The sequence below is a fragment of the Macaca thibetana genome, chromosome 1, assembly GCF_024542745.1.
Source record: "Macaca thibetana thibetana isolate TM-01 chromosome 1, ASM2454274v1, whole genome shotgun sequence".
Lineage (NCBI taxonomy): Eukaryota > Metazoa > Chordata > Mammalia > Primates > Cercopithecidae > Macaca > Macaca thibetana.
In genome coordinates, this window is record NC_065578.1 from 126,933,649 (window position 1) to 126,960,222 (window position 26,574).

Sequence of the window (26,574 nt, forward strand, 5' to 3'; positions counted from 1 at the left end):
CCTGTGGATGGTGGCAGGCCCTTGAAGGGTTTTCTAATCCAGGGAGTGGGGCGGCTGGATTGTAGCTTCAGAAGGCTCTCCCAGGCAGCTGGATGGTGAGGACCAGGTTGGGGAGGCCACCAGGAGACTGCTGCCCTAATCCAGGCAGAGGTGACGGTAGCCTGGACCACTTCATGATTATCACTGAGGCCTCTCGTGGCTTCCTCAGACCAGAATGAAGCCCCTTCTTCAGTGGCTATGGGCTCACCGAGTGTTTTCTCCCTCTTCCAGAGGTGGCGAGAGGTGTGCTGACCAGTCTGCCAGGAGACAGCGTGACTCTGACCTGCCCAGGGGGAGAGCCGGAAGACAATGCCACTGTTCACTGGGTTCTCAGGAAGCCAGCTGTAGGCTCCCACCTCAGCAGATGGGCTGGCGTGGGAAGGAGGCTGCTGCTGAGGTCGGTGCAGCTCCATGACTCTGGAAACTATTCATGCTACCGGGCCGGCCGCCCGGCTGGAACTGTGCACTTGCTGGTGGATGGTGAGTTGTGCCTCAGAGCTCCTGGAGATAGTTCTCATAAGAAATGAGGCTCTGTGCATTCCAGACAGTCCCTGTCTGAGCCTTCAAACTCCCGCCGTTTCCTTGGTGCAAGAATTTTGGGGAAAGCCCACCAATGTCTGCCACCCAGATGCCGGCAAAGACAGCTGCTGGGTGGGAGCGTCTGACTGATGGGAAACATTGGCTTTGGGAGTTAGGACTTCCCGTGAACTGGTGAATAGCCTGGGGCCCGGAGTCAGGCAGCCTGGGTTTAAATCCTGCTCCTTCACATACAGCTTAACTTCTCCGCCCCTCAGTGTCATCTTTGGCAAAATAAGGTTAATTTTATTACCTTACCTTAGAGTTGTTGCAAAGGGGGTATATGTGAATTTGCCTGTGTGTGTGTGTATGTGTGTATCATACACATGTGGTGCTAAAAAGTCTGTATAGCACATCCTAAGCTCTCAAATTAGCTATTCTTATTTTTTTTAGAATTAGCAAGTTCTTAGCTCCCTCACACGTAGATAAAGACTTGCTGGAACCAGTGTCCTGTGTGCCAAGCCCTATGCCAAGGCACTTTCTTCTATCTCTTGTAATCCTTCAGCAGCCTTGTCAGAGAAAGCAGGCTTATCATCATTGCCATCATCATTACATTATCATCAGTTTATTTTATACATGAGGAAACTGAAGAGCGGCTACGACTTGCCCAAGGCCACATAGCCAGGTCTGTGTGACTCCAAAGCACTTTTTTTTCGATCATCCTATCTCCTCTTCAGACAAGTTGGCCCTGAGGTGCTTCCCTTCCCCTGTCCCGGATGCGTGTCCCAGACTGACATGAGGTCTTTGGTATCCTTTAATTTCCAAGCTGCGATTCCATTCGTGTGTGGCGAAGTGTGGCCATGGTGTCTGGTCCTGACTGGCCCCAGGACTGGCCCCTAGCCATGCGTTCCCTTCAAGGGAGGCTGCCCTGCCTGCGAGGTTGGGTGTACCCTAGGATCCCCGCCGGCCTGCTCACACCTGTGATGCTCTCCTTTCAGTTCCCCCCGAGGAGCCCCAGCTCTCCTGCTTCCGGAAGAGCCCCCTCAGCAACGTTGTTTGTGAGTGGGGTCCTCGGAGCACCCCATCTCCGACGACCAAGGCTGTGCTGTTGGTGAGGAAGTTGTAAGTATCTTGGGCTGAGCTGGGTGCACGTCGGCTCCCTCCTTTCCGAGGCCCCCAGAGAGGGGCTGGTTCAGGTGATTTCAAAACGTTATCATTAGGAAGTAATTCCTTCAGGCTGAGGAAGAGGAGATGAGAGGAAACTGAGATTTACATTTGACTGCCCCCCTGAGCTAGGCACTGTACTTGTGCTTGGAATCTTGTCCTATTCACTGTTATCACAACAGCTATGGGAAGTGGGCGTTATTTTTCTCACTTAACAGATGGAGAGACTGAGGCCCAGAGACTGATTAATGGGTTTGGGTCACTTAACTAGTAAGTGGTTCTGCTGAGAATTCAGTCCCAGTCTGTCTGATTTCATTCAAAGTCCGAAGGTTGCTCTGAAAAACATGCAAATGTCCCTAGGAGAGGGTAGCACAGCCAGCCTCTTATCAGTGTCTGGGCCCTTGTGGGCATATCAGGCTATTTCCATGATAAAGGCATGAGAGAGAAAGCGGTGATGGGCAGGGGAGAGGGAGCTAGGGGCCATGGGGCAAGAAGTCACGCCTGCCTGAGGGTGCCTGAGGGTCCCTGCATCATCACAGGAAGACGGCTTAACGTGGGAAGACTTGGGATGGGTTCAGGCATGCATGTAGAGGAGGTAGAAGATGCTGAAAACAAATCTGCCTCTGCGGTTTTGCCGGTCTCCATCCCAGAGCCACCGTCTCCCCAGTCCAGAGGTTTACAATTGATTTTGAGCTATCAGTCATCAGACTACAGTGGCAAGGAGGACACATTCCAAGACCCCTAGTGGATGCCTGAAATTGCAAATGGTGCTGAACTCTATATATACTATGTTTTTCTATAGATATGTACTTATGATAGTTTAATTTATAAGTTAGGTACAGTAAGAAGTTAATAATTAATAATAGCATAGAACAATGATAATAATATACTGTAATAACAGTTATGCAAACGTGGTCTCTCTCTCAAAATCTCTTATTACTGTACTCACCCTTCTTGTGATGATGTGAGGTCGTGAAATGCCTGCATGATGGGATGAAGTGAGGTGAATGATGTAGGCATTGTGACTTGGTGTTAGGCTACTAGGACTTTCTGACCATGTGTCAGAAGGAGGATCACCTGTTTTGGGTGACTCTGGATCACCGAGCCATGATGATGGCGGTGGATGTCAGGACGAGCGACGAGTAGCATGTACAGCGCGGGAATGCTGAACAAAGCGATGATTCACGTCCTGGGCGGGACGGCATGAAATCTCATCACACTTCTCAGAACAGAGGGCAGTTTAAAACTTCCGAAGTGCTTATTTCTGGAATTTTCCATTTAATATTTTTGGACCGCAGTTGACCACAGGTAACCGAAATCTTGGAAAGCAAAACCTCAGATAAGGCAGGACTACTGCATCAGAAAGCCAGAGCAGTGACAGCAGGGTGGTTTGGCTCCCACTTGGGTCTGTTTCCACAGAGTTACTGGGCTGCCCAGCAGGCTTATTTTTGTTCTGTCCTCTATGATGAAAAGTGCGGATTACCCATCTGTGAGTGATGCAGCTGCCATCAGCACTGTCAGCTCATGCCCCAAGCCTGGGTAGCTTCACAGTCCAGCGAAGGATACGCCTTGTTTGTACCTCAAAGGCTTGTACCATAGACAGGAATAGGCAGGATAGAGACGGTGGCTGGCAACTTCCCAGGCCAGCCTGTGGAAATCTCTGTCACGTCTGACACTTCAAATGAAATACTTTTTTTTTTTTTTTTGAGATGGAGTTTCGCTCTGTCGCCCAGGCTGGAGTGCAGTGGCATGATCTCAGCCCACTGCAACCTCCGCCTCCTGGGCTCAAGCGATTCTCCAGCCTCAGCCTCCTGAGTAGCTGAGATTACAGGCACACGCCACCACGCCCGGCTAATCTTTGTATTTTTAGTAGAGATGGGGTTTCACCATGTTAGCTGGGCTGGTCTCCTGACCTAGGGTGATCCACCTATCTCGGCCTCCCAAAGTGCTGGGATTACAGGCGTGAGCCACCGCGCCCGGCTTGACTGGAATACTTTCCATGTTGACAGCAGGAGTGGGAGAGAGTGCGGTGTCCGTGTTGCAGTGCTTGTCCTCCTCCTGAGCAGCCTCGAGCCTTTGCTTCCATCTGCTTTGAAAAGTCAGCATGGCCACTGGGCACCTTTGAAGTGAGGAAAGAGCAGGGGAAGTAGCTGCGAGAGCCTCAGGGGCCCCAGCCCCCACTGAGGCCCCACCCGGACCTCAGGCCACTGCAGGGCCTGGAAGAGACAGGCCCCTGGAAAGGGATTACTGGGAGCTCTGCTTTTTCTCTGCTTTTTTCTCTTGTGTGTCTGCTTTCATACCCTGGCCCAATTGCAGCACCATTCACTCCTTCTTCCGCAGGCATGGGCGAGTTCAGCCTCTGCCTTGGACCAGGCGTGATGCTGGGGCAGTGGGAGAGATGCAGGCCAACAAGACTGAGCCCCGGCCCTCTGACCCCGCCTGGGCACACACGTAAAGCAGTCGGTGACCCTGCCTTTGTGGCTGGGTGGAAGCCTGGGTGGTGTTGGGGGGAGGAGAAAGGGGGCTTTAACTCATCCTGGAAAGGTTGGGTTTGTCCCATGTGCTGGACTCAGCAGGAGCCCAGGGTTCGAACCCAAGTCAGAGATGGCAGACTCATCACCCCAGCCAGATGGTGAGTGGCTGACGTGGCCTCATATCCCCACATGTGTCATAAAAGGGTGAAACCTTAGGTTTCCAGGCCAGGTGGGATGGTGACTGACTCACCTCGAATGTCTTCAGTCACCCAGAATTCTTTTCTGGACTCACCTGCCAGAACCCCTCTAGCACTTTTTGAGTCTCTGGAGTGGCGTTTCTGCTGGGTGTCTAGTCATCTGAGGACAGGTCTTTTTTGTTAGTGCCTTAAAGCCAGGGTGGGGCCTCTCGATTCATTTCTACATCCCCTACAGTGCCAAGAGCACAGACCCAGCAGGAGACCAGAGCTGGCCAGCCCACCAAGGCCTGAGTGATTGGCTGAGCCCTCCAGCCTAGCTCCCCTCACCCTTCGTGCCAGGCGCTAGGCTACATGTTTATATATATTTATAAATCCAGCTAGTTTCCTCATCTGTAGATTTTACATTTATTGCTCTTTTTTTTTTTTTTTTTTTTTTTTTGAGATGGAGTCTCACTCTGTCGCCCAGGCTGGAGTGCAGTGGCGCGATCTCTGCTCACTGCAACCTCTGCCTCCTGGGTTCATGTGATTCTTCTGCCTCAGCCTCCCGAGTAACTGGGACAGGCATGTGCCACCACGCCAGGCTAATTTTTTTTTTTTTTTTTTTTTTTTTTTAGTAGAGACAGGGTTTCACCGTATTGGCCAGGTTGGTCTCGAACTCCTGACCTCATGATCTGCTCTCCTTGCCCTCCCAAAGTGCTGGAATTACAGGCATGAGCCACCGCGCCCAGCCCTTATTTTTCAGTCTTAACAGAACCAGCCAGGCATGATGGCTTACGTGGTGCAACATGTTGCCAACAGCCTGGGCAACATGGTGAAACCCCATCTCTATTAAAAACACAAAAATTAGCCGGGCACACTCGGTAGGCTGAGGCAGGAGAATCTCTTGAACCTGGAGGCAGAGGTTGCAGTGAGCCGAGATTGCACCACTGTACACCAGCCTGGGCGACACAGTGAGACTCCATCTCAAAAAAAAAAATAATAATAATCTTAACAGAACCCCTACGAGATAGGTAGTATTAATATTCCTGTTTGTAAATGAGAAAAGAAGACTTAGAGATACAGGGCTCATGAGTCTGGAGCTGGGATTCAAACCCCGGGTTTCCATTTCCCCCTTCTCTCCGCTCTTGAGTCTATGCGAAACTGACAGGCGAGCCCTGCCCTTGTTTTGTGTCTAACAGTCAGAACAGTCCGGCCGAAGACTTCCAGGAGCCGTGCCAGTATTCCCAGGAGTCCCAGAAGTTCTCCTGCCAGTTGGCAGTCCCGGAGGGAGACAGCTCTTTCTACATAGTGTCCATGTGCGTCGCCAGTAGTGTCGGGAGCAAGCTCAGCAAAACTCAGACCTTTCAGGGTTGTGGAATCTGTACGTAAGCTCTTCCCCCTCTCCAGCAGTTTCCTTCATTTTTTATTTAATCCTTCTTATCGACTTCTCAGAGGGGCAGGGAAGGGGTGGTTGAGGGATTTGGTGAGTTGGTGGCTTTTGGGCGTTGCTTGCGGGGAGGTGTGGCAATGATGAAGCAGGCCCTTGTGGAGCTGTGCCTGGGGAGTGAACGGGGCTGGGTGGGGCCCTGCCTGCTGGGAACTCAGCCTACATGAGCTTCTCTACACTATATTTGCTGCTGCATAGGAGCCATGCTCCCTTTTCCCACAGTGCAGCCTGATCCGCCTGCCAACATCACAGTCACTGCCGTGGCCAGAAACCCCCGCTGGCTCAGTGTCACCTGGCAAGACCCCCACTCCTGGAACTCATCTTTCTACAGACTACGGTTTGAGCTCAGATATCGAGCTGAACGGTCAAAGACATTCACAACATGGATGGTAAATTTATGTTTTACTTCTGGTCAGAGAGGTGCCCCCAGATGCTTAGGCATAGTAGAAAGGATACTAGAGGCCAGGCATGGTGGCTCACGCCTGTAATCCCAGCACTTTGGGAGGCCAAGGTGGGCGGATCATGTGAGGTCAGGAGTTGGAGACCAGCCTGGCCAACATGGTGAAATGCCATCTCTACTAAAATTACGAAAAATAGCCAGGCGTGGTGGTGCACGCCTGTAATCCCAGCCACTCGGGGGCTGAGACAGGAGAATCCCTTGAACCCGGGAGGTGGAGGTTGCGGTGAGTGGAGATCACACCACTGCACTCCAGCCTGGGTGACAGAGTGAGACTCCATCTCAAAAAGAGAGAAAGAAAGAAAGAAAGAGTACTAAAAAGAAAACCATAGGCTCTAGGTCCTGCTTCAAAATTGGCTACCTTCGTTGCTTTGGATAAATGTTTTAAGCTTTCTGAGCCTTGGTGATATATCATTTATTAAATGAGAAGGATAATGCTAGGCCAGTCTCCTCTTCCCAGGCTTGCCTGTGAGGAGAGCAATGTGGGAAGGGATTTGGGCTATAAACATGTCAAGCATTGTGGCTTGCAGGATTCTGTAGTGCATGGGTGGGGCAGGGACTTTCTGATTCAGCTCCCGTGGGCCCTGAGGGCAACCCCTCACTAGTGGAGCCTCCGGGGTGGTGGGAGCCTCTAGAGGCCTCTGCCAGCTGAAGCACAGGGCTGGTCAAGGCACCAACCCACTGGGGAGATGCCTGCCCAGCACCACCCTGGACCCCTCCCCAGTCACTGTGCCCCCGCCCTCAGGTCAAGGACCTCCAGCATCACTGTGTCATCCACGACGCCTGGAGCGGCCTGAGGCACGTGGTGCAGCTTCGTGCCCAGGAGGAGTTTGGGCAAGGCGAGTGGAGCGAGTGGAGCCCGGAGGCCATGGGCACGCCTTGGACAGGTACTGGGGTGGGCACTGAGGAAGGAAGGGATGTTTCAACTGTCATTGCATCAGATATCCATTGCTATGTGACAAGTCGCCTCAAAACTAGTGGCTTAGGCCAGGTGCGGTGGCTCACACTGGTAATCCCAGCATTTTGGGAGGGAGGCTGAGGCGGGTGGATTGCCTGAGGTCAGGATTTCGAGACCAGCCTGGCCAATGTGGTGAAACCCCCGTCTCTACTAAAAGTACAAAAAATTAGCTGGACATGGTGGCGGTTGCCTATAATCCCAGCTACTCAGGAGGCTAAGGCAGGAGAATCTCTTGAACCCGGGAGGCAGAGGTTGCAGTGAGCCGAAATCACACCATTGCACTCCAGCCTGGACGACAGGAACGAAACTCTGTCTCAAAAGAAATAAACAGCTAGCAGCTTAAAACGGCAATCATTTATCTGCTTGAGATTCCAAAAATACAGTCAGTTAGGCAGCTTTTCTGCTGGTCTTGCCTGAATCAGGAATGCAGCTGCCATCAGATTGGGATGGTCTGAGGTGGCCTTGGTCACATGTCTGACGATGGTGCTGGCTGGTGGCCGGGGCCCTTGGTTCTCCCTGTGGCTTCTCATCCTCAGCTGCCAGCCCAGACTCAGGGCAGGCGGGTGGGGATCCCGCCACTGCTGGAGGGATGCGAAGTTAGCCGTATTTAATCTAGGGCAGTCACTCATGCTTTTTATTTTTTTCAAATGTTAAAGGTAATAATAATTGCCATTTGAGGACTGTTGAAATTAGCATGTTTGTTGTAGAACATGAAAAATTCCAGAAAAATATGAAGAATAATTATCACCAGTAGTTTTACTCCCTAGAGAAAACCAGTGAGATCATGTTAGTATGCTGCTTTCCTTTTTCTAGGTACATGTATGTGTGTGTGTATTTATATGTATAAACGTGATATTCCCCATGTTGTCAGTTACTTTTGGAAACTTAGTAACTCCATCATCAGTATATATTTTTAAAAACCCCATGGAAATTTTTTTAAACTTAAATTTTTTTTTTTTTTGGAGACAGGGTTTCTCCTTGTTACCCAGGATGGAGTACAGCAGTGTAATCGCAGGTCACTGCAACCTCTGCCTCCTGAGTTCAAGCAATCCTCCTGCCTCAGTCTCCTAAGTAGCTGGGACCACAGGCATGTGCCACCACGCCTGGCTAATTTTAAAAAATTTTTTTGTAGAGACAGAGTTTCACCATGTTGCCCAGGCTGGTCTTGAACTCTTGGCCTCAAGCAATCCACCAGCCTCAGACTCCCAAAGTGCTGGGATTACTGGTGTGAGCTACCGCACCTGGCTAAATTTGAAAAAAAAAAAATTTTTTTTTTTTTTTTTGAGACGGAGTCTTGCTCTGTCACCCAGGCTGGAGTGCAGTGACGTGATCTCGGCTCACTGCAAACTCTGCCTCCCGGGTTCACACCATTCTCCTGCCTCAGCCTCCCGAGTAACTGGGACTATAAGCGCACGCTACCACGCCCAGCTAATTTTTGTATTTTTTAGTAGAGATGGGGTTTCACTATTTTGGCCAGGCTGCTCTTGAACTCCTGACCTCGTGATCCACCCGTCTCAGCCTCCTAAAGTGCTGGGATTACAGGTGTGAGCCACCGCGCCTGGCCTAAACTTTTAAAATTGTAATCAAATTAATACATGCACGTGGCAAAGAAGTAATAAACAGCTTATAACACTGAGCAGTGGTCCCTTGTCCCATGCCTTCCATTTCTAGTCCTGCTTTCTAAGGAAGTTGCTTGACTCTTTCTGTTTCTAGTTCCTCTGTTGGTGCCCTCTTTAACTCTAAACAACAAGCTTATATGGCTTTTTTTTCTTTTCCCGATAAAACCACTTGAGACATTATCTATCAACACCCTGCTATGAAAGGTTAGGATTAAGCAGACAATGCAGGAATCTCCCTGACCACAACCCAGACAGTGGTCAGCCAGCCTCTGCTTGAATGCTTCCAGAGCCAGAGAGCTTACTACCTCTTGTAGCAATCTGTTTTATTTTTCCCAGTGTTTTTGTTGTAGAATGGCCTCCTGGCTCACTTTGGGGTCAAATGTTTCTAGCCCTGTGGCATAGTTGAATCAAATTAATCATTCTTAAATAACTCACAGTTAGGAAAAAAAAAAAAGAATAAGATACCCATGTATTTGAGTAAGTATGGATAAAAAGGAAAAGGCAGAATTGACATCAGTCCCATCCCTACCCCTGCCACTTTCTCCCAGCCCTGGCCCCAGGGAGAGAAGGCTTTCATCTGTCAGCTGCACATTCTTCTGCCAGATTGGATGGTGTGGGGTGATGGCTGTGCCTCCTGGCTGGCTTTGTTCTGTGGGGTCCTTGTCCCTTGTCTTTCCTGTCCTGGGGAGAGCCAGAGGAGTAGGCTGGGGCTTAGGATGTAATCCTAGTTGGATGCAGTAATATCAAGTACAAGCTTCCATCTTTGTTGGCACTTTCCCTGTTCATCAAGAACAGGAGGCAGCTTTCTATTGGGCCCTCTCCTCAAAAGCTTTTTTCCTGCTCAGGCCTGGACAAGGAGTGGGGCCTAACTACTATATCTTAGACCATTTTAATAAATCAGTGCATCCTTCAGGGTAGATCATATTGACCTGTCCATGGTTTTCTTTGATTTGTGTATACTTTGAGCCAAATACACTGACTTATCTGAATGCTGAGCATCAGTATGGCTTTGGGGGCCTTTTTAAGGTGGGGGGCGGAAATCAGCTCTAACATCATGCAGAGGAATAGGAATTCCAGATATAGGCTGACCCCTATTTTACCTTTTATTCCAGCCGCTTAGTTTAGATAGTCATAAGCAGCTTGAAGCAATCTCATTTTGTTAGAAAGTTTCCTCGTCTAAAAATTTTCAAATTGTAAAATATATATAATATAATATTTACCATTTATATTATTATTATTATTTTTTGAGATGGAGTCTTGCTCTGTCACCCAGGCTAGAGTGCAGTGGCGTGATCTCAGCTCAATGCAACCTCCACCTCCCGGGTTCAAGCAATTCTCCTATGCCAGCGTCCTGAGTAGCTGGGACTACAGGCACCCGCCACCGTGCCTGGCTAATTTTTGTATTTTTAGTGGAGATGAGGTTTCACCATATTGGTCAGGCTGGTCTTGAACCCCTGACCTCAGGTGATTCACCCACCTCAGCCTCCCAAAGTGCTGAGATTACAGGCATGAGCCACCGCGCCCTGCCCATTTATATTATTTTTAAGTGTACAGCTCTGTGGCATTAAGTATCGTTGTGCAACCATCACCACTTTACTTCTCCAGGACTTTTTTCATCTTGTAAAATTGAAACTCAGAATCTGTTAAACAGTAACTCTCCTTTCACCCACTCCTTCCCCCAGCTCATGGCAACCACCATTCTACTTGCTTTCTCTGTGAGTTTGACTACTCTAGGTACTTCATTTGCTTGACTGTTTGCTTGCTTGCATGCCTGCCTGCCTACCTGCCTTTGTCTCTTTCTCTCTCTCTCTCTCTCTTTTTTTTTTTTTTTTTTCTTTTTGAGACTAAGTCTCACTCTGTCGCCCACCCAGGCTGGAGTGCACTGTCGTGATCTTGGCTCACTGCAACCTCTGCCTCCCGGGTTCAAGCAATTCTCCAGCCTCAGACTCCTGAGTAGCTGGGATTACAAGCATCTGCCACCACGCCTGGCTAATTTTTTTATTTTTAGTAGAGATGGGGTTTCACCATGTTGGCCAGGCCGGTCTTGAATTTCTGACCTCAAGTGATCCGTCGAAGTGCTGAGATTACAAGCGTGAGCCACTGCGCCTGGCCCTCTCCCTCTCTCTTTTTCTTTCTTTTTTCTTTTCTTTTCTTTTTTTTTTTTTTTTGAGATAGGTTCTCCCTCTACCACCCAGGCTGGGGTGCAGTGGCGTGCGATCATGCTCACTGCAGCCTTGACCTCCTGGGCTCAAGAAATCCTCCCACCTCAGCCTCCCAAATAGCTGGGACTACAGGTATGCACCACCATGCCTGGCTAATTTTTGTATTTTTTATAGAGACAAGGTTTCACCATGTTGCCCAGGCTGCACTCCAGGTACTTCAAATAAGTGGAATCAGAGAGTATTTGTCTTTTGGTTACTGACTTACTTCACTTAGCATAGTATCTTCAAGATTTATTCATGTTATAACATGTGTCAGACTTTCCTCCCTTTTTAAGGCTGAATACTATTCCATTGTGTAGAGACACCATACTTTGTTGATTCATTCGTTGGTCGGGGGACACTGGGTTTGCTTCCCCATTTTGGTTGTTGTGCATAATGCTGCTATAAACGTGGCTGTGAAATATCTGTTTAGATTCCTGCTTTCAGTTCTTTTGTGTGTATATACTCAGAAGTATATTTGTGGTATCATATGGTAATTCTAATTTTAAATTTTCATGGAAATGCCATGCCGTTTTCCACAGTGGCTGCACCATTTTACACTTACACCAGAGTGTATATGGATTCCAATTTCTCCACATCCTTGCCAACACTTGTTATTTTTCATTTTGCTGCAATAGTCCTCCTTGTGGATGTGAAGTGTTATCTCATTGTGGTTTTGATTTGCATTTCCCTAATGATTAATGTCTTTTTTGAGACAGAGTCTCACTCTGTCACCCAGTCTGGAGTGCAGTGGGGTGATCTTGGCTCACTGCAACCTCCACCTCCTGGGTTCAAGTGATTTTCGTGCCTCAGCTTCCCGAGTAGTTGGGATTGGCGTGCACCACCACACCCAGCTAAATTTTGTATTTTTAGCAGAGATGGGGTTTTGCCGTGTTGGCGAGGCTGCTCTCAACTCCTGACCTCAAGTGAGCCATCCGTCTAGGCCTCTCAAAGTACTGGTATTACAGGCGTGAGCCACCACGCCCAGGCTGAGCATCTTTTCATGTGCTTCTTGGCCATTCATGTATCTTTGGAGAAATATCTATTTAAATAGAAAGTTCTTTCTTATGTGAACCTAACTCTGGCCTCACTGGCCCTTGCTCTGTCCTCAGGGATAACCGATGACAAATTTCCTAGTCTGCTCTCTCTGAATTCTTTTGGAGTTCCCAGACTTGCATCTGCTTGGGCTCCTCTTCCCAGGCTGTTATATGGGATGGTCTGTGAATTCTTTACCTGTCTGGCTCCCTTCCTCTGAATCTGGTCTCATTTGTGGATGTCCCTCTTTAAGTTGCTGACACCCTCCCTCTCTTGGAAGATGGTGTGGTGGGGGCTGTCTGGCCAGCACTGGGTATGGTCTTCACTTTCCAGCCTCGGGTGGACATACTTCTGTGGCATACACACAGCTTCTGTGGGAGCTCAGACAGAACAGTTGGTTTCTTCTCACATAAGGAGCGGAAGAATTTGAGCCCTCCACCCTATACATATGTGGTTTGAGGCAGGAGAAGTCTTCAAAACCCAGTGGTGAATATATCCAAGAAAGAAACCTGCTGCTCCCCTCTCTGCTGAGGGCGAGCAAGAGGAACTTGGATGATTCTGATGCAAGAGGGGGATTCAGGTTGGAAACTGGCAGACAGTTCTGAAAAATAAGAGGAAGGTTAGAACACTAGGTGAGGTGTTTGTTATGGACCACAGTTATTAGGCTGTTAGGGATGCGTCAGTGTACTAGACACTGTATCACCGTGTGGGGTGAGCTTACCCACCCCAAGGACCTTCAGCTCTCAAGGCCCAGACAGACAGGATGCACCTGCCTCCCAGCCTAGGTGTGGGAGTGGTGGCCTTTGGGAGACACAGAGGTCCTGGGAAGCACCTGGGAGTCAGGTTGTATGACCTTGGTAAAGTTAGTTCAGCTCTCAGAGCCTCAGTCTTGTCATCTGTAAAGTAGGGATGATAGCATCAATCTTGTTCCTTTCAGAGAGTTTTTGTGAGTCTGATGAAAAAATATTCTTTAGAAATGCTAAAGCATACTGCACATGTAAGGGGATCAGCAATTACAGGACAGTGCTGCTGCTTGGGAGGAGGAGAGTGGGACCAGAGGCATCCCAGAATCAGTATCCTGGAGGCCATCCTGAACTCACTGCGTTAGAGTCTGGAGGAGGAAATGGAGTGGGCGGTTTGAGAAAACTTTCCTGGTGGTTTTAGTATGTGCTGAGAGGGCTGGAGGAGGGCGCATGTCCCACCGTAGTATATCTAATATGTAATAGATGGTGCTTACAGCACGATAAGGCTGTAAGCAGACTGTTCTGTTGGGGCGGTTTAGAGATAGCAGGAAAAGCTTCATGGAGGAGGTGACAATTGAATTGTGTCTTAAAGGATGTGTAGGAGGGTCCCAGATAGAAAATGGGGATTGTAGGCAGAGGGAACAGCAGGTACAAAGGCACGGAACTGTGAGCAAGGGGAGGGTGGCAGGGAGCTGCTTGGTGAGGCTGACACATGTGTGGGTGGGTGGTCTGAGTGGGACAGGTGGAGGCCGGCCTTGGTGGGCCCCTGTAGGAGTGGAAGTGGAATGCCATAGAGGGGGGCTCTGGAGCCTGGACTTCAGCAGGTGCTGAAGGTACCCTTGAGGCTGGGGCTTGGCCCCAGCACAGACTGTAGCCCAGGACAGCCTTTTGCATGAAGTTGGGGGTCCCAGAGTCACTCTGTCGTAGCCCTGCTTTGGCCAGCAAGGCCAGGTCACGTCTGTCAGCACCTGCAGCGGCGGCTCATGGAAATTGTGCAGGCTGGTACCCGTGGACAGGGCGCGTGGTTGGCGGCTTTCTCTCAAGCGGGAGTTCTGAATTTATCCTCCCCTGATGGGAGTTCTGCCTGTCACATCAACACTGAGTCTGGGGGAACCACAAAATCATATTCTTCTTTTTTTTTTTCTTTTCTTTTCTTTTTTTTTTTTTTTAAGAGATGGGATCTCACTCTGTTGCCCAAGCCGGAGTGCAGTGGCGTAATCATAGCTCACTCCAGCCTTGAACTCCTGCCTCAGCCTCTGAGTAGCTAGCACTATAGGCATGCATCACGATGCCCGGCTAATTTTTTAAAAAATATTTTACAGAGATGAGGTCACCCTATGTTGCACAGGCCTTGAGTGATCCTCCTGCCTCGGCCTCCCAAAGCTCTGGGATTTATAGCCATGAGCCACTGAGCCAGGCTGGAGCCCCTTTTCAAAGAGGGCATGGGGCAAAATGCCTGGGAAAAGCCCATTAGGCACAAGGGGATTATTCCTTGCTCCTCACACATCCCTTTAACTCCCTCCTTTATTCCCCAAGAATGGGAATCACACCTGTTGGAGGAGGTACTGCCAAAGGTTTGCATTTGCACATGAGGGGGTGCCCTGAAGCCAGGACTGAGCAGTTGGTCCCTCCAGCTATATATTATCTTCTCAAACTCTTTGGCGGTCCATTCTGGAGGAGTTTGTTTTGTTCCTCTCTGCAGCACTCCCAAGTGGGACATTCTGGGGTTACAGAGCCTTGGTTACACATTTCTGGAGAGATTTTGCCCTGTTCACTTCTCCATGTGGCATCCCCGAATTCCCTCTCGGCCCTGTTTTCTGCAGCTTTCTGGAACATTCCACTGGGGGCCCCGCCACTTCTACTGCATCACCTGCCACTTTGTGCAGAGCACTGACTCTGGAGTCAGGTAGCATTCGGTGTAGTTGCTGCCCTTGCCCTTGACCAGCACGACCCTGGGGAAGTACCTCACTGAGACTCAGTTAGCTTATTTGTCAAGTGGGAATAGTAATGCCTGCCTCAAAAAACCCGAACCCCAGCCTTGCTGGGTTGTGAGTCTTCAATGAGGTGAGAAGCAATTAGCACAGAGCCTGGCACATGACAAGGGTGCAATAAATGCCAGCAGGACTGCCTTTCACCCGTGTCTCCTGCCAAGCCTGTCTCTCGAGCTCTGGATTCATGTCTTCAACTCGGCCCAGACTTCTGGCCAGATCCTCCCTCCTGTGCCAGGTGCTCAGCATGACCCAAACCAAACATATCACACCCCTCACAGACCTTCCTGTCCTGCTTGTCCAGGGGACAGACACGCCACCCACCCAGCCACCCAGCCAGGAGCTTGCACATCACGCCAAACGTCTCTGCCTTGGTTTGGATTCTCACCACATCTCAGTAGTATCTAGCAGTCAGCCGTCCTGGTGCACGCCACTCTTCCTGCCTCTCTCCACGACCCCTCCTCCCGCATCCTCCCCTTGCCTACCCACCTGACATCCCTGTGCACAACTGGGCGATTCCTAAACATTGGGATTTCACGGGTCTATAAAATTTCAAAAACAATTCTGGGGACCAATTAAGGTTGCCAGCTTTTTTTTTTTTTTTTAGAGACAGAGTCTCGCTCTGTCCCCCAGGCTGGAGTGCAGTGGCGCCATCTCTGCTCAATGCAAGCTCTGCCGCCTCCTGGGTTCACGCCATTCTCCTGCCTCAGGCTCCCTAGAAGCTGGGACTACAGGCACCCGCCACCATGCCCGGCTAATTTTTTTGTGTTTTTAGTAGAGATGGGGTTTCGCCGTGTTCGCCAGGATGGTCTCCATCTCCTGACCTCGTGATCCGCCCGCCTCGGCCTCCCAAAGTGCTGGGATTACAGGCGTGAGCCACTGCGCCTGGCCAACCATCACCATAATTTCTTAAAAGAAAAGATGCTTGGTTGGGCGTGGTGGCTCAGGCCTATAATCCCAGCACTTTAGGACGCTGAGGGGGGAGGATTGCCTGAGCCCAGGAGATAGAGACCAGCCAGCTACCATAAGGAGACCCTGTCTTTACAAAAAAAAAAAAAAAAAAGTTTAAAAAAAATTAGTCGGGCATAGCAGTGCATACCTGTAGTCCTAGCTAAGTGGGAGGCTGAGGTGGGAGGATCACCTGAGCCCAGCAGTTGGAGGCTGCAATGACCTATGATTGCACTACTGCACTCCAGCCTGGGCAACAGAGCCAGACCCTGTCTTAATAACAAAAAACGACCTTGCTTTAACGGCTCCCCCACACCCATCCTCCCAAATGAGAAAGGGTGAAACCTGAGAACAAGGGGCGCTTTTGGCACCAGACACTGTGGAGATGTACACACAGCCTTTTCTGAAGCCACTAGGCTTCTCTCTGCAGACCATTCCGAGTGGCGTTTGGGACCCAGCTGGAGGTGAGTCATTTCTCCTTGGGAGGCTCCTCAGTGAGGTTTATGTATTTGTTTCTGTATGAATAGAGGAGCAGTGATGAGCTGTCTGTTGGGTGGTTGAAAGGCTGTGAGGAAAGGTGTGAAGTAGGGTCTGCTGGCTCAGCATGGAGGAGCTGCCTGGCGCTGCTGAGCCTGTGGGTCCCACGGTCTCTCCTCCCCTCTTCCTGTGGCTTTGTGGTTCATTCCCACTTTAACCCCAGCAACCTGAGCCTCCAGAGGTTACTGGGCATTCTCTGGGCCACAGGCGGTGTTGGGGGTCAGGACTGTGGGTAGAAACTTTCTTCCTGAAGCATCTGTCTTGAGTATAGTATGGGGAGCCTTTAAAAAACCCTAATGACTGAGTCTCATTTCCATGGTTCTGCGGTGACAAGCAAGGTGGAGCCTACAAGGCTCCAGATGAAACTGACTCTGGCTGGGTTTGGCAAACTGCTGGGCCGCATGAGCATCCGTGGGAAGCCATATTTTCTATTTAGGGCTGCCCCATCTTCTTGTTTTCTTCTTTTTTTTTTTTTTAGAGACAAGGTTTGACTATGTTACCCAGGCTGGTCTCAAACTCCTGGCCTCAAGGGATTCTCCCGCCTCAGTCTCCCAAAGTGCTGGGATTACAGGTGTGAGTCCGGCCTGCTCCGTCTTCTTTGTCTTCTGATTTTAGCTTTCATTCTAGCTTCTCCATGCCCTCAGGTCATGCTTTAGATACCCTGGGCTATGAGTGTATGACTGTTCTCTGCTGGGCTGGACTGAGCTGGGAAGAACACAAAGGAATAAGAAACTGGGTCCCGCCCATAAATTCTAGGTTCAATTCTGGTCACACTTGCTGTGCGGCCTTGAACAAGTCGCTTTCCCTCTCTGGGCCTCTGTTTCCCCTCTGTACAATGGGAAGAGTGGATGCATTCTTATACTCCCTCTAGTGCTTCGGGTGTGTGGTTTCCCCCTTACTGGTGACAGCATATTCCAGGAATTCTGGAAACCCTCCCCCATGCAGAAGCAGGGTCACCCTCTCCCTGCCTCCTTGCTAGTCCTTCTTACTCCTGGCCCAGTGAGGCTCATGATTTTTGTATAAACCATTCTGTGGAATTTTAGAATTCTTGATGGAAAAATGATGAGCTGACAAGAGAATATTTTGAAATCCAGAGCATTCCACTCACTGCCTGTTACGGTTAAGGCCCAGGCCCGGGCTTTCGCTTGGATGCTTAGCCTCCTCTTGCCTTGGGGTTTCTGCAGACACACTGTTCCCGTGGAGGGGGAGGGAGCCGTGAGGGTGCCTGCTGCTGCAATGTGTACTAAACCCACACAGGCAAATGAATATTTGTTTGTTATATATTTTTTATTGCAAAAAGGTGCATAGAAGGAAATTGAAATAGTGCTTATCTCTGGTGATGTGTATCTTTCCATTTTCTTCCTGTGTGCAAATATATAGTATTATTATATATACTGTAGTACACAATAAATAATCATAAAAATATATTTCTTTAGAAAGTTTGGATCAAAATACGTGGCATTTTTCTTGTCTTGCATTTTTTGTACAGCATTATGTCATGTCTTCAATGTTTTTCTAAAACAGTTTTGGCCGGGCGTGGTGGCACACGGCTGTAGTCCCAGACACTTGGGAAGCTGAGATGGGAGGATCACTGAAGCCCAGAAGTTAAGCTACAGTGAGTGAGCCATCGTCATGCCATTGCACTGCAGCCTGGCGACAGAGGGAGACCCTGTCTCTGAAAATGTATAATAACTGGCCGGGCACGGTAGCTCATGCCTGTAATCCGAGCACTTTGGGAGGCAAAGCGGGTAGATCACCTGAGGTCAGGAGTTCGAGACCAGCCTGGTGAATATGGTGAAACCCTGTCTCTACTAAAAATACAAAAATTAGCTGGGTGTAGTGGCGGGCGCCTATAATCCCAAGTACTTGGGAGGCTAAGGCAGAAGAATCACTTGAACCCAGTAGATGGAGGTTGCAGTGAGCCAAGATCGTGCCACTTCACTCCAGCCTGGGTGAAAGAGTGAAACTCCATCTCAAAAAAAAAAAAAAAATATATATATATATATATATAAATTTTAAAGGTTTCTGCATTATGTAGTTATATCATAATTTCTATAACTAGTCCCTTATGGTTGGATATTTGGTTATCTCCAGCATGCTGGGTTTTTTTTTTTTTTTTGAGACAGAGTTTCACTCTTGTTGCCCAGGCTGTAGTGCAATGGCATGATCTCTGCTTACCGCAACCTCTGCCTCCCGGGTTCAAGTGATTCTCCTGCCTCAGCCTCCCGAGTAGCTGGGATTACAGGCATGTGCCAGCATACCCGGCTAATTTTGTATTTTCGGTAGAGATGGAGTTTCTCCATGTTGGTCAGGCTGGTCTGGGACTCCCGACCTCAGATGATCCGCCCAGCTTCCCAAAGTGCTGGGATTACAGGTATAAGCCACCGTGCCCAGTCCATGCTGTTCTTTTAAATAACATTGAGATGAACTTTTTTCTGATTTTCAAGCGCCTGAGACAGGACTCCGGGGCCCGTGAATCACTAATAACAACTGTTTCTTCTGTCCACAGAATCCAGGAGTCCTCCAGCTGAGAACGAGGTGTCCACCCCCACGCAGGTGAGCTCCTGTTCTTGTAAAAGGGTCAGGGCAGCAGCACCTAGTGGTTAGGAGTGTGGGCGGATGCCAGACTGAATTTGGTTTAAATCCCAGCTCTGTCACTTAGTAGAAATGTGGCTGTGGTGAGTTATCTGTGCTTTTCAAGACTCTGTGAAAGGGAATCATAAAAATTATCTTGTCCCAGGACTGTAAAGAGTGGAGCAGCGTTGGCCTGGCACGCAGAACTGCCCTGCATCTAGCGGCAGCTATTTCATCTCTGAGCTTTTTGGACACTGCTAACGGCTTAGCTTGAGATTGAATTCTGTTCATCTGAGTCCTTCCCCTATGGAGTCCTGGTGTCATAACTTGCTGGAAAGAGGATTACCTCTGAAGCTGCTTAACAAATTCCATGAGTAATCCAATTTCCTATCCAACTATATCTACTCCTGTGGCCCTTAATTCCCTAAATGCTAAGCTGGGAGGCACAGCCACTTCTGGAGCTGTGCAGCACAGGGAAGGAGCCTGGGGCTCTTGAACCTTATCTGTGTTCCATGTAGGAACAGCTGCAGGTGGAGCCCATACCCATGGGGCTAGAGTGCTCCCAACACAGGTTCTGGGGAAACTGACACCGACTGAGGACTGGCCTCATCCTGCTAAACTGTGAGCCTTGCATTTGCTATTTCATTGGCTCCTTATGTTAACGTTACAAGGGAGTGCTTGCAAGGGCTGCTTAACATGGGGTAAGAAGTCTGAGGCCAGGGCCAGGTGCCAGGGCTCACGCTTGTAATCCCAGCACTTTGGGAGGCCAAGGCGGGCAGATCATCTGAGGTGAGGAGTTCAAGACCAGCCTGACCAACGTGGAGAAACCCTGTCTCTACTGAAAATACAATCAGCTGGGTGTGGTGGCACATGCCTGTAATCCCAGCTATTTGGGAGGCTGAGGCAGGAGAATTGCTTGAACCTTGGAGGCGGAGGGTGCGGTAAGCCAAGATCGCACCATTGCACTCCAGCCTGGGCAACAAGAACGAAACTCCATCTCAAAAAAAGAAAAAAAAAAAAAAGAGAGAAGTATGAGGCCGGGCGCAGTGGCTCACTCCTGTAATCCCAGCACTTTGGGAGGCTGAGGCGGGTGGATCACCTGAGGTCAGGAGTTCCAGACCAGCCTGACCAACATGGTGAAACCTCGTCTGTACCAAAAACACAAAAATTAGCTGGGCGTGGTGGCGCGTGCATGTAATCCCAGCTATTCAGGAGGCTGAGGCTGGAGAATCACTTGAACACGGGAAGCATAGGTTGCAGTGAGCTGAGATTATGCCATTGCACTCCAGCTTGGGTGACGAGAATCTCCATTTCTTTTGTGAAACTCCATTTCACAAAAAAACAAAAAATAAAAAGAAATCTGTCCAAGGTGACATAGCTCGTAAGTGGTGGAGCCAGGATTCCAGTCACAGTGGTACCTGCACCCTTGCATCGGACCTGTAAGGACAACAGCTGCTTCAGTGTATCCACTGAGCATCTTCTCTGTGCAGGGTTCTGTGCCCTTCAGCTTTTGGTGGAGAGGCAGGTGCAAAGAAAGCCCCACCCTTAGCAGACACGGTGTGGATAGAAAAAATGCAAATAATCGTATTATTGATTTTTCCACTGTTACGAATGAAATGGAGAAAGGAATGCTTTGGGCGGATCAGGGAGGGCTCTGAGGAGGAGGTACCTCTTGAACTGGTTCTGAATGGTGGTGGAATCTGCAGAAACAGGCTGATGGTGAGGAATGTCTCTTTTAGGCACCTACTACTAATAAAGATGATGATAATATTCTCTCCGGAGATTCTGCAAATGCGACAAGCCTCCCAGGTAAGGACTGGGTATTTTCATATTCACGGGGTCTGTGGGACAGATTTGTCTCTGCGGAAAGTCCTTTCTTATTTGGACAGGTCGTCAGAGGATCAATGGCAGAAATTTTTTTTTTTTTTTTTTGAGACAGAGTCTTGCTCTGTTGCCTAGGCTGGAGTGCAGTGCGATCTCGGCTCACCACAACCTCCACTTCCCGAGTTCAAGCAATTCTCCTGCCTCAGCCTCCCGAGTAGCTGGGATTACAGGGGCATGCCACCATGCCCGGCTAATTTTTGTATTTTTAGCAGAGACGGGGTTTCACCGTGTTGGCCAGGCTGGTCTCGAACTCCTGACCTCGTGATCTGCCTGCCTCAGCCTCCCAAAGTGCTGAGATTACAGGCACGAGCCACCGTGCCTGGCCAGAAATACTCTTTTATTACTTTATATGTTGAAGTTTGATATTGTTAGCTAAGATATAATGAGGAGACCGTAAGAAAAATGGGATAAATCAGTGAGATATTTCACAATTGGCCCACAATACAAATGAATGTGCTGCAAACAAGATTACTGGAGTCTGAAATGGAATACCTGTTGAGGGAAATCTTTATTTTGGGAGCTCTTGATTTCAATGCTTCTGATTCCCTATCCCTGCAAGACCAGGAAAACTTACCAGTATTTGAATCAAGAAAGATCACAAGTCCTGTGTTTGACTAGGTGTATGGGACTTATGGAATCCAGACTCCAGAGGTTCAGTAGTTGAGTGGCTCCAGCTGATGACTCTTGGGCTTTGTGAGGCAGTCCTTGCCCTCGTTCCCCATCCCTGGGTGGATTCCTGCCTGCACCTGATGCTGGCTGCCTCTGCTACAACAGCCCAGCTGCCAAGCCCTACCATGGTGCAGTGCACCTGTGGAAGACCTGCTAAATACCTGGGCCTGAGCTCTGCACAGCTGGGGACTCAGAGAGGATTAGAGCCATCCCTCTTCTCAAGGAGGCTACAGTCCAGGCCCCCACAAAGAGTAAACTGGTAACTGTGACAAAGACCAGAATGTGAGATGGGCGGAAAGGGAGGCACAGATAAAGCAAAGTGGAATTTAGAGATTTGAGAGAGTGCATCAAGCTGAGCAGTCACAGAAAGCTCATGGAGGAGGTGCCATTTGAAATAGACTTTGAATGGTATGGGTGGGATGCAAGAGGTTGAGAGTTCAAAGATTGCTATGGGCCGGGCGCAGTGGCTCACGCCTGTAATCCCAGCACTTTGGGAGGCTGAGGTGGGAGAATCACCTGAGATCAGGAGTTCAAGACTAGCCTGGTCAACATGGTGAAACCCCATGTCTACTAAAAAATACAAAAATTAGCCGGGCGTGATGGTGGGTGCCTATAATCCCAGCTACTTGGGAGGCTGAGGCAGGAGAATCGCTTGAACCCGGGAGGTGGAGGTTGCAGTGAGCCAAGATTGAGCCACTGCACTCTATCCTGGGCCACAGAGTGAGACTCCATGTCAAAAAAAACCAAAAGCAACAGCAACAACAAAAACAAAGGCTGCTATGGAGGAGGGGACCCTCCAGTCCTCTCCGTCCACCCTCACTGATGATTTTTTTTTTAACTTTTTTTAAAGATCAGCCCATGGATGGTCTTTAGTGAGGTCTTTTTTTTTTTTTTTTTTTTTTTTTCCTGAGATGGAGTCTCGCTCAGGCTGGAGTGCAATGGCACGATCTCGGCTCACTGCAAGCTCCGCCTCCCGGGTTCATGCCTTTCTCCTGCCTCAGCCTCCCGAGTAGCTGGCACTACAGGCGCCTGCCACCACACCCGGCTAATTATTTGTATTTTTAGTAGAGATGGGGTTTCACTGTGTTAGCCGGGATGGTCTCAATCTCCTGACCTTGTGATCCACCCGCCTTGGCCTCCCAAAGTGCTGGGATTACAGGTGTGAACCACTGTGCCCAGCCTGTCACTGATGATTTTATCTAGCTTCATGTCACTAAAGACCATCCACAGGCTGGCAACTCCCAATTTTATATCCCTACCCTGATCTGTCCACTAAGACCCAGACTAATGTACCCAACTGCCTAGTTGACACATGGGACATCCGCTAGCAGTCTCAAATATATATATATATATATATATATTTTTTTTTTTAAGATAGATTTTTGCTCTTGTTGCCCAGACTGGAGTGCAATGGTGTGATCTCAGCTCACCGCAACCTCTGCCTCCTGGGGTCAAGCGATTCTCCTGCCTCAGCCTCCTAAGTAGCTGAGATTACAGGGATGCGCCACCACGCCCAGCTGATTTTGTATTTTTAGTAGAAACAGGGTTTCTCCATGTTGGTCAGGCTGGTCTCAAACTTCCGACCTCAGGTGATCTGCCCGCCTCAGTCTCCCAAAGTGCTGGGATTACAGGTGTGAGCCACCGTGCCTGGCCAGCATTCTCAAATTTAACATGTCTGAAAGAGAACACCTGACACTTCCCCACCTCTTCAACCCAGATCTGTTCTTCTCCATCTTCCTGATCTCAGTAACTGGTACCGCATTTGCTCAGATGCGGGGGATTGGGCACACTTCCTCCCTACTCCTCATCCTGTGGCCAGTCCCTCAGCAAGTGTTGTCCTTGTGCTTTGAGACGTATCTAGGAGCTCACCACTCCTCACCATCTCCAGTGCCAACACCCAGTCCAGCCCCTGCCACCTCTCATCCAGCAGGATTTCCTGGGCTGCCAACTGGTCTACCAACTTCTAGGCTTAACCCCCAACCAACTCTTTTCCAACCAGCACCTAAAGTGTCCCTTAAAACACAAATCCAAGCTCTCTCTGGCTCAGTGCCATCTCCCCCAGAGTATAAGTCAAAGTCCTGACAAAGTCCCCAGTTTCTATGGGGAGTCCCAGCGAAGCCATGTGGTCCCCTATCTTTAGACGTTGCCTCTCCATTCTCCGTTTCCTCGCTCTGCCCCAGCCACAGTGCCCTCCTTGCTCCTCCACACATGCTCTACCTCAGGGCCTTTGTACTTGCTGTGTGCTCTGCCTGGACAGGCTTCCTCTGACGTCCACTTGGCCAGCTCCTTCCTATCACTCAAGTCTCTGCTCAGTTGCACCCTTCTCCAGGAACCTTTTCCTGAGAATTTTTTTAAAAAACATTTGTTTGTCTGTCTTCCTTGATTGGATGTAAGATCCATTTAGGCACATGATAGGCACTCAAAGAGTATTTGTTGGATGAAAGAAGGAACAAATATATGGCTTGGTGCCATGGCTCATGCCTGTAATCCCAGCACTTTTGGAGGCCGAGGTGGGCGGATCCCCTAAGGTCAGGAATTGGAGACCAGCTTGGGCAACATGGCAAAACCCCATCTCTACAAAAAATACAAAAATTAGCCGGGCGTGGTGGCATGTGCCTGTTGTCCCAGGTACTTGGGAGGCTGAGGTAGGAGAATTGCTTGAACCTGGGAGGTGGAGGCTGCAGTGAGCAGAGATCACACCACTGCACTCCAGCCTGGGTGACAAGAGTGAGACTCCATTTCAAAAAAAAAAAGAAGGAACAAATATAAAAGATGATGAAATATTAATAAATAAGCAAGCCAAGCATACTGCTTTCATTACATGGCTGCATCTCTCAAGAGACATGGGACACGCTTGGAGAAACTTGTCCTTGCAGCCACTGCCCACTCACCAGTCTGGGCTCATTGCACTGCCTGCCTCCAGTAGGCATCTGAAGTGATGGCTGGCAGGCAGCCTCTTCTTCAGCAGTGGACTGCATTTTGGGTAGAAGAGCCTGAATGCTGGGTCCATACAACTGTGACTGCATTCCCAGCAGAAGGAGATGGTTTTGCTTAGATGTGCCCTCTGTCCAGTCCAGGGACTCTGGCAGTGGTAGGAAGAGCCTTTCTGTGGGAAGACATGGCTGCTTGCAAAGCTAGTTTGTTCTTTCCTTCATTCAAGGAAATATTTTGGAGATCCTGCTTTGTATTCGGCACCGTGTAAGCTGCTGGCAGTGTTACAGTGAAAAAGACACATGCGGTCCCTGCCGTCAGGAAACTCAATCTAGAGGTGGAACTGGAGAAATAACTGGGAGGGGCGCTTGCTCAGCTTGGAGTGGGGTCAGTTCTCAAAGGAAGGGACATCACTTCATCTGAGATCCAAAGGCCAAGTAGGGACTGGACAGCAAAGGTGTACAGCAAAGGTGGAGAAAGCAGACAGGCGAGAAGAGGGAACGTGTGTGGAGAGCCCTGGAGGAAAAAGATCATGGCTTGTTGGAGAAATGAATGATGTTCCTATGGCTGGGGCTTGAGTACCAAATGCGGGGACAGGCAAGAGATGACACCCGCATGGAGAAAACTGCTTCCAAATATTTGGTTTAAAGCATCCAATCCTCTCTGACATTGTCCTCAAAGGAACTGCCATCAAGGAGGTCCCCAAAGCCTTCCATTTCTTGTACCCAATTTGTGTCTTATGGGGGCCGGTAGAATGCCACCAGAAAAACCACTCTGAAAGTGAATAGGAGCCCATGGCCAGCCACAGGCACTCAGAAACCCTGAGCTTGAGGCGTCTCTCTTGCCACATGGTGGAATCCTGAGGTCTGCCAGATTAAGCTGGGGGTGATTCTTCTAGAGTGGGCTTTATTAAGAAACAAACAAACAAAAAACAGTGAAGCTTGTCAAGTGGCCTGTTGGTTGGCAGAGCCGTTTCATTTTCTGGGAGAGGGGTTGGAGGGGAAGGTTCCTTTGAGGCTTTTGACAGCACCAGCTAAGTGGTTTTCTTCTCCTCCTCCTGGTCCTTTTTCTCCATATTCTCCTCTTCCTCCTCTATCTTCATTTTTTTTTTTTTAACCTAGTGCAAGATTCTTCTTCGGTACCACTGCCCACATTCCTGGTTGCTGGAGGGAGCCTGGCGTTCGGAACGCTCCTGTGCATTGCCATTGTTCTGAGGTGAGATGGGTCCTGGGGGATGGCCCTGTGGTGTTCTCATATTTATGTAGCTTTCCTTTGCCCATTATGAAATTTACAGTGCATTTATTTATTCATTTATCCATTCATCAAATGAATGCACACACCACAGCACACACAGCACCTAGTATTATGCCAAGCCCTGTTTTAGGTGCTGCAGGAGACAATGCTGGGCAGGGCAGATACAGTCTCAGGAAGAAGCCAGACACTAAGAGGTAATCACTGCTGTGGTAAGAGCTACAAAAAGCATGCCATAGTGAGGAGAACTGACCTGGCATTAAGGAGGAAGAGGAATTGGTCTGAGAAAGAAGAGGGTTCTTTTTTTGAGTCAGCGTCTCACTCTGTCATCCAGGCTAGAGTGCCGTGGTGCAATCTCACCTCACAGGACAACCTCTGCCTCCCAGGTTCAAGTGATCCTCCCACCTTAGCCTCTGGAGTAGCTGGGACTGCAGGTGCACACCACCCTGCCTAGCTAATTTTTCTATTTTTTGTAGAGATGAGGTCTCATGTTGCCCAGGCTGGTCTCGGACTCCTAGGCTCAAGTGAGCCACCTGCCTTGGCCTCCCAATGTTTTGGGATTACAGGTGTGAGCTACCACGCCTGGCCCAAAGAGGGTTCTTATGAGAGAAGCCCAGGATGTAATATGGTTGACAGTGTGTGCATGCACGTGTCTGTTGGGGGGCAGTGTGATTGGGGCAATATGGGGTGGGAAGAGTGGAGAGGTAGGCTGGTGCCAGGTCATAAAAGGCCTTGAAAGACAGGTGGGAGGAATTTAGGCCTTTTCTTGAGGATAATGAGTGTCTTTGGAGTTTTAAGAAGAACCTGGGCCAGGCGCAGTGCCTCACGCCTGTAATTCCATCACTTTGGGAGGCCGAGGCAGGTGGATCACCTGAGGTCAGGAGTTCAAGACCAGCCTGGCCAAAATGATAAAACCCTATCTCTACTAAAAATACAAAAATTAGCCGGGCATGGTAGTGCATG

The 26,574-nt window shown here is 49.4% G+C and overlaps 1 protein-coding gene across 4 annotated transcripts in view; it reads left to right on the forward strand.

Moving 5' to 3' along the window:
• IL6R (interleukin 6 receptor) overlaps window positions 1-26,574 on the forward strand; it is a 62,036-nt gene that overhangs the window by 22,464 nt on the left and 12,998 nt on the right. The window contains exons 2-10 of one of the 4 annotated variants that reach the window (XM_050754356.1): window positions 271-519; window positions 1,554-1,677; window positions 5,569-5,750; window positions 6,039-6,205; window positions 7,019-7,160; window positions 16,781-16,873; window positions 18,812-18,858; window positions 20,616-20,685; window positions 25,482-25,575. In XM_050754356.1, the coding sequence (XP_050610313.1) occupies window positions 271-519; window positions 1,554-1,677; window positions 5,569-5,750; window positions 6,039-6,205; window positions 7,019-7,160; window positions 16,781-16,873; window positions 18,812-18,858; window positions 20,616-20,685; window positions 25,482-25,575 (1,168 nt within the window). Of the gene's footprint in view, window positions 1-270; window positions 520-1,553; window positions 1,678-5,568; window positions 5,751-6,038; window positions 6,206-7,018; window positions 7,161-16,780; window positions 16,874-18,811; window positions 18,859-19,394; window positions 19,498-20,615; window positions 20,686-25,041; window positions 25,141-25,481; window positions 25,576-26,574 lie in introns of those variants that run through there. The other 3 variants (XM_050754387.1, XM_050754376.1, XM_050754366.1) reach the window with 3 other exon arrangements.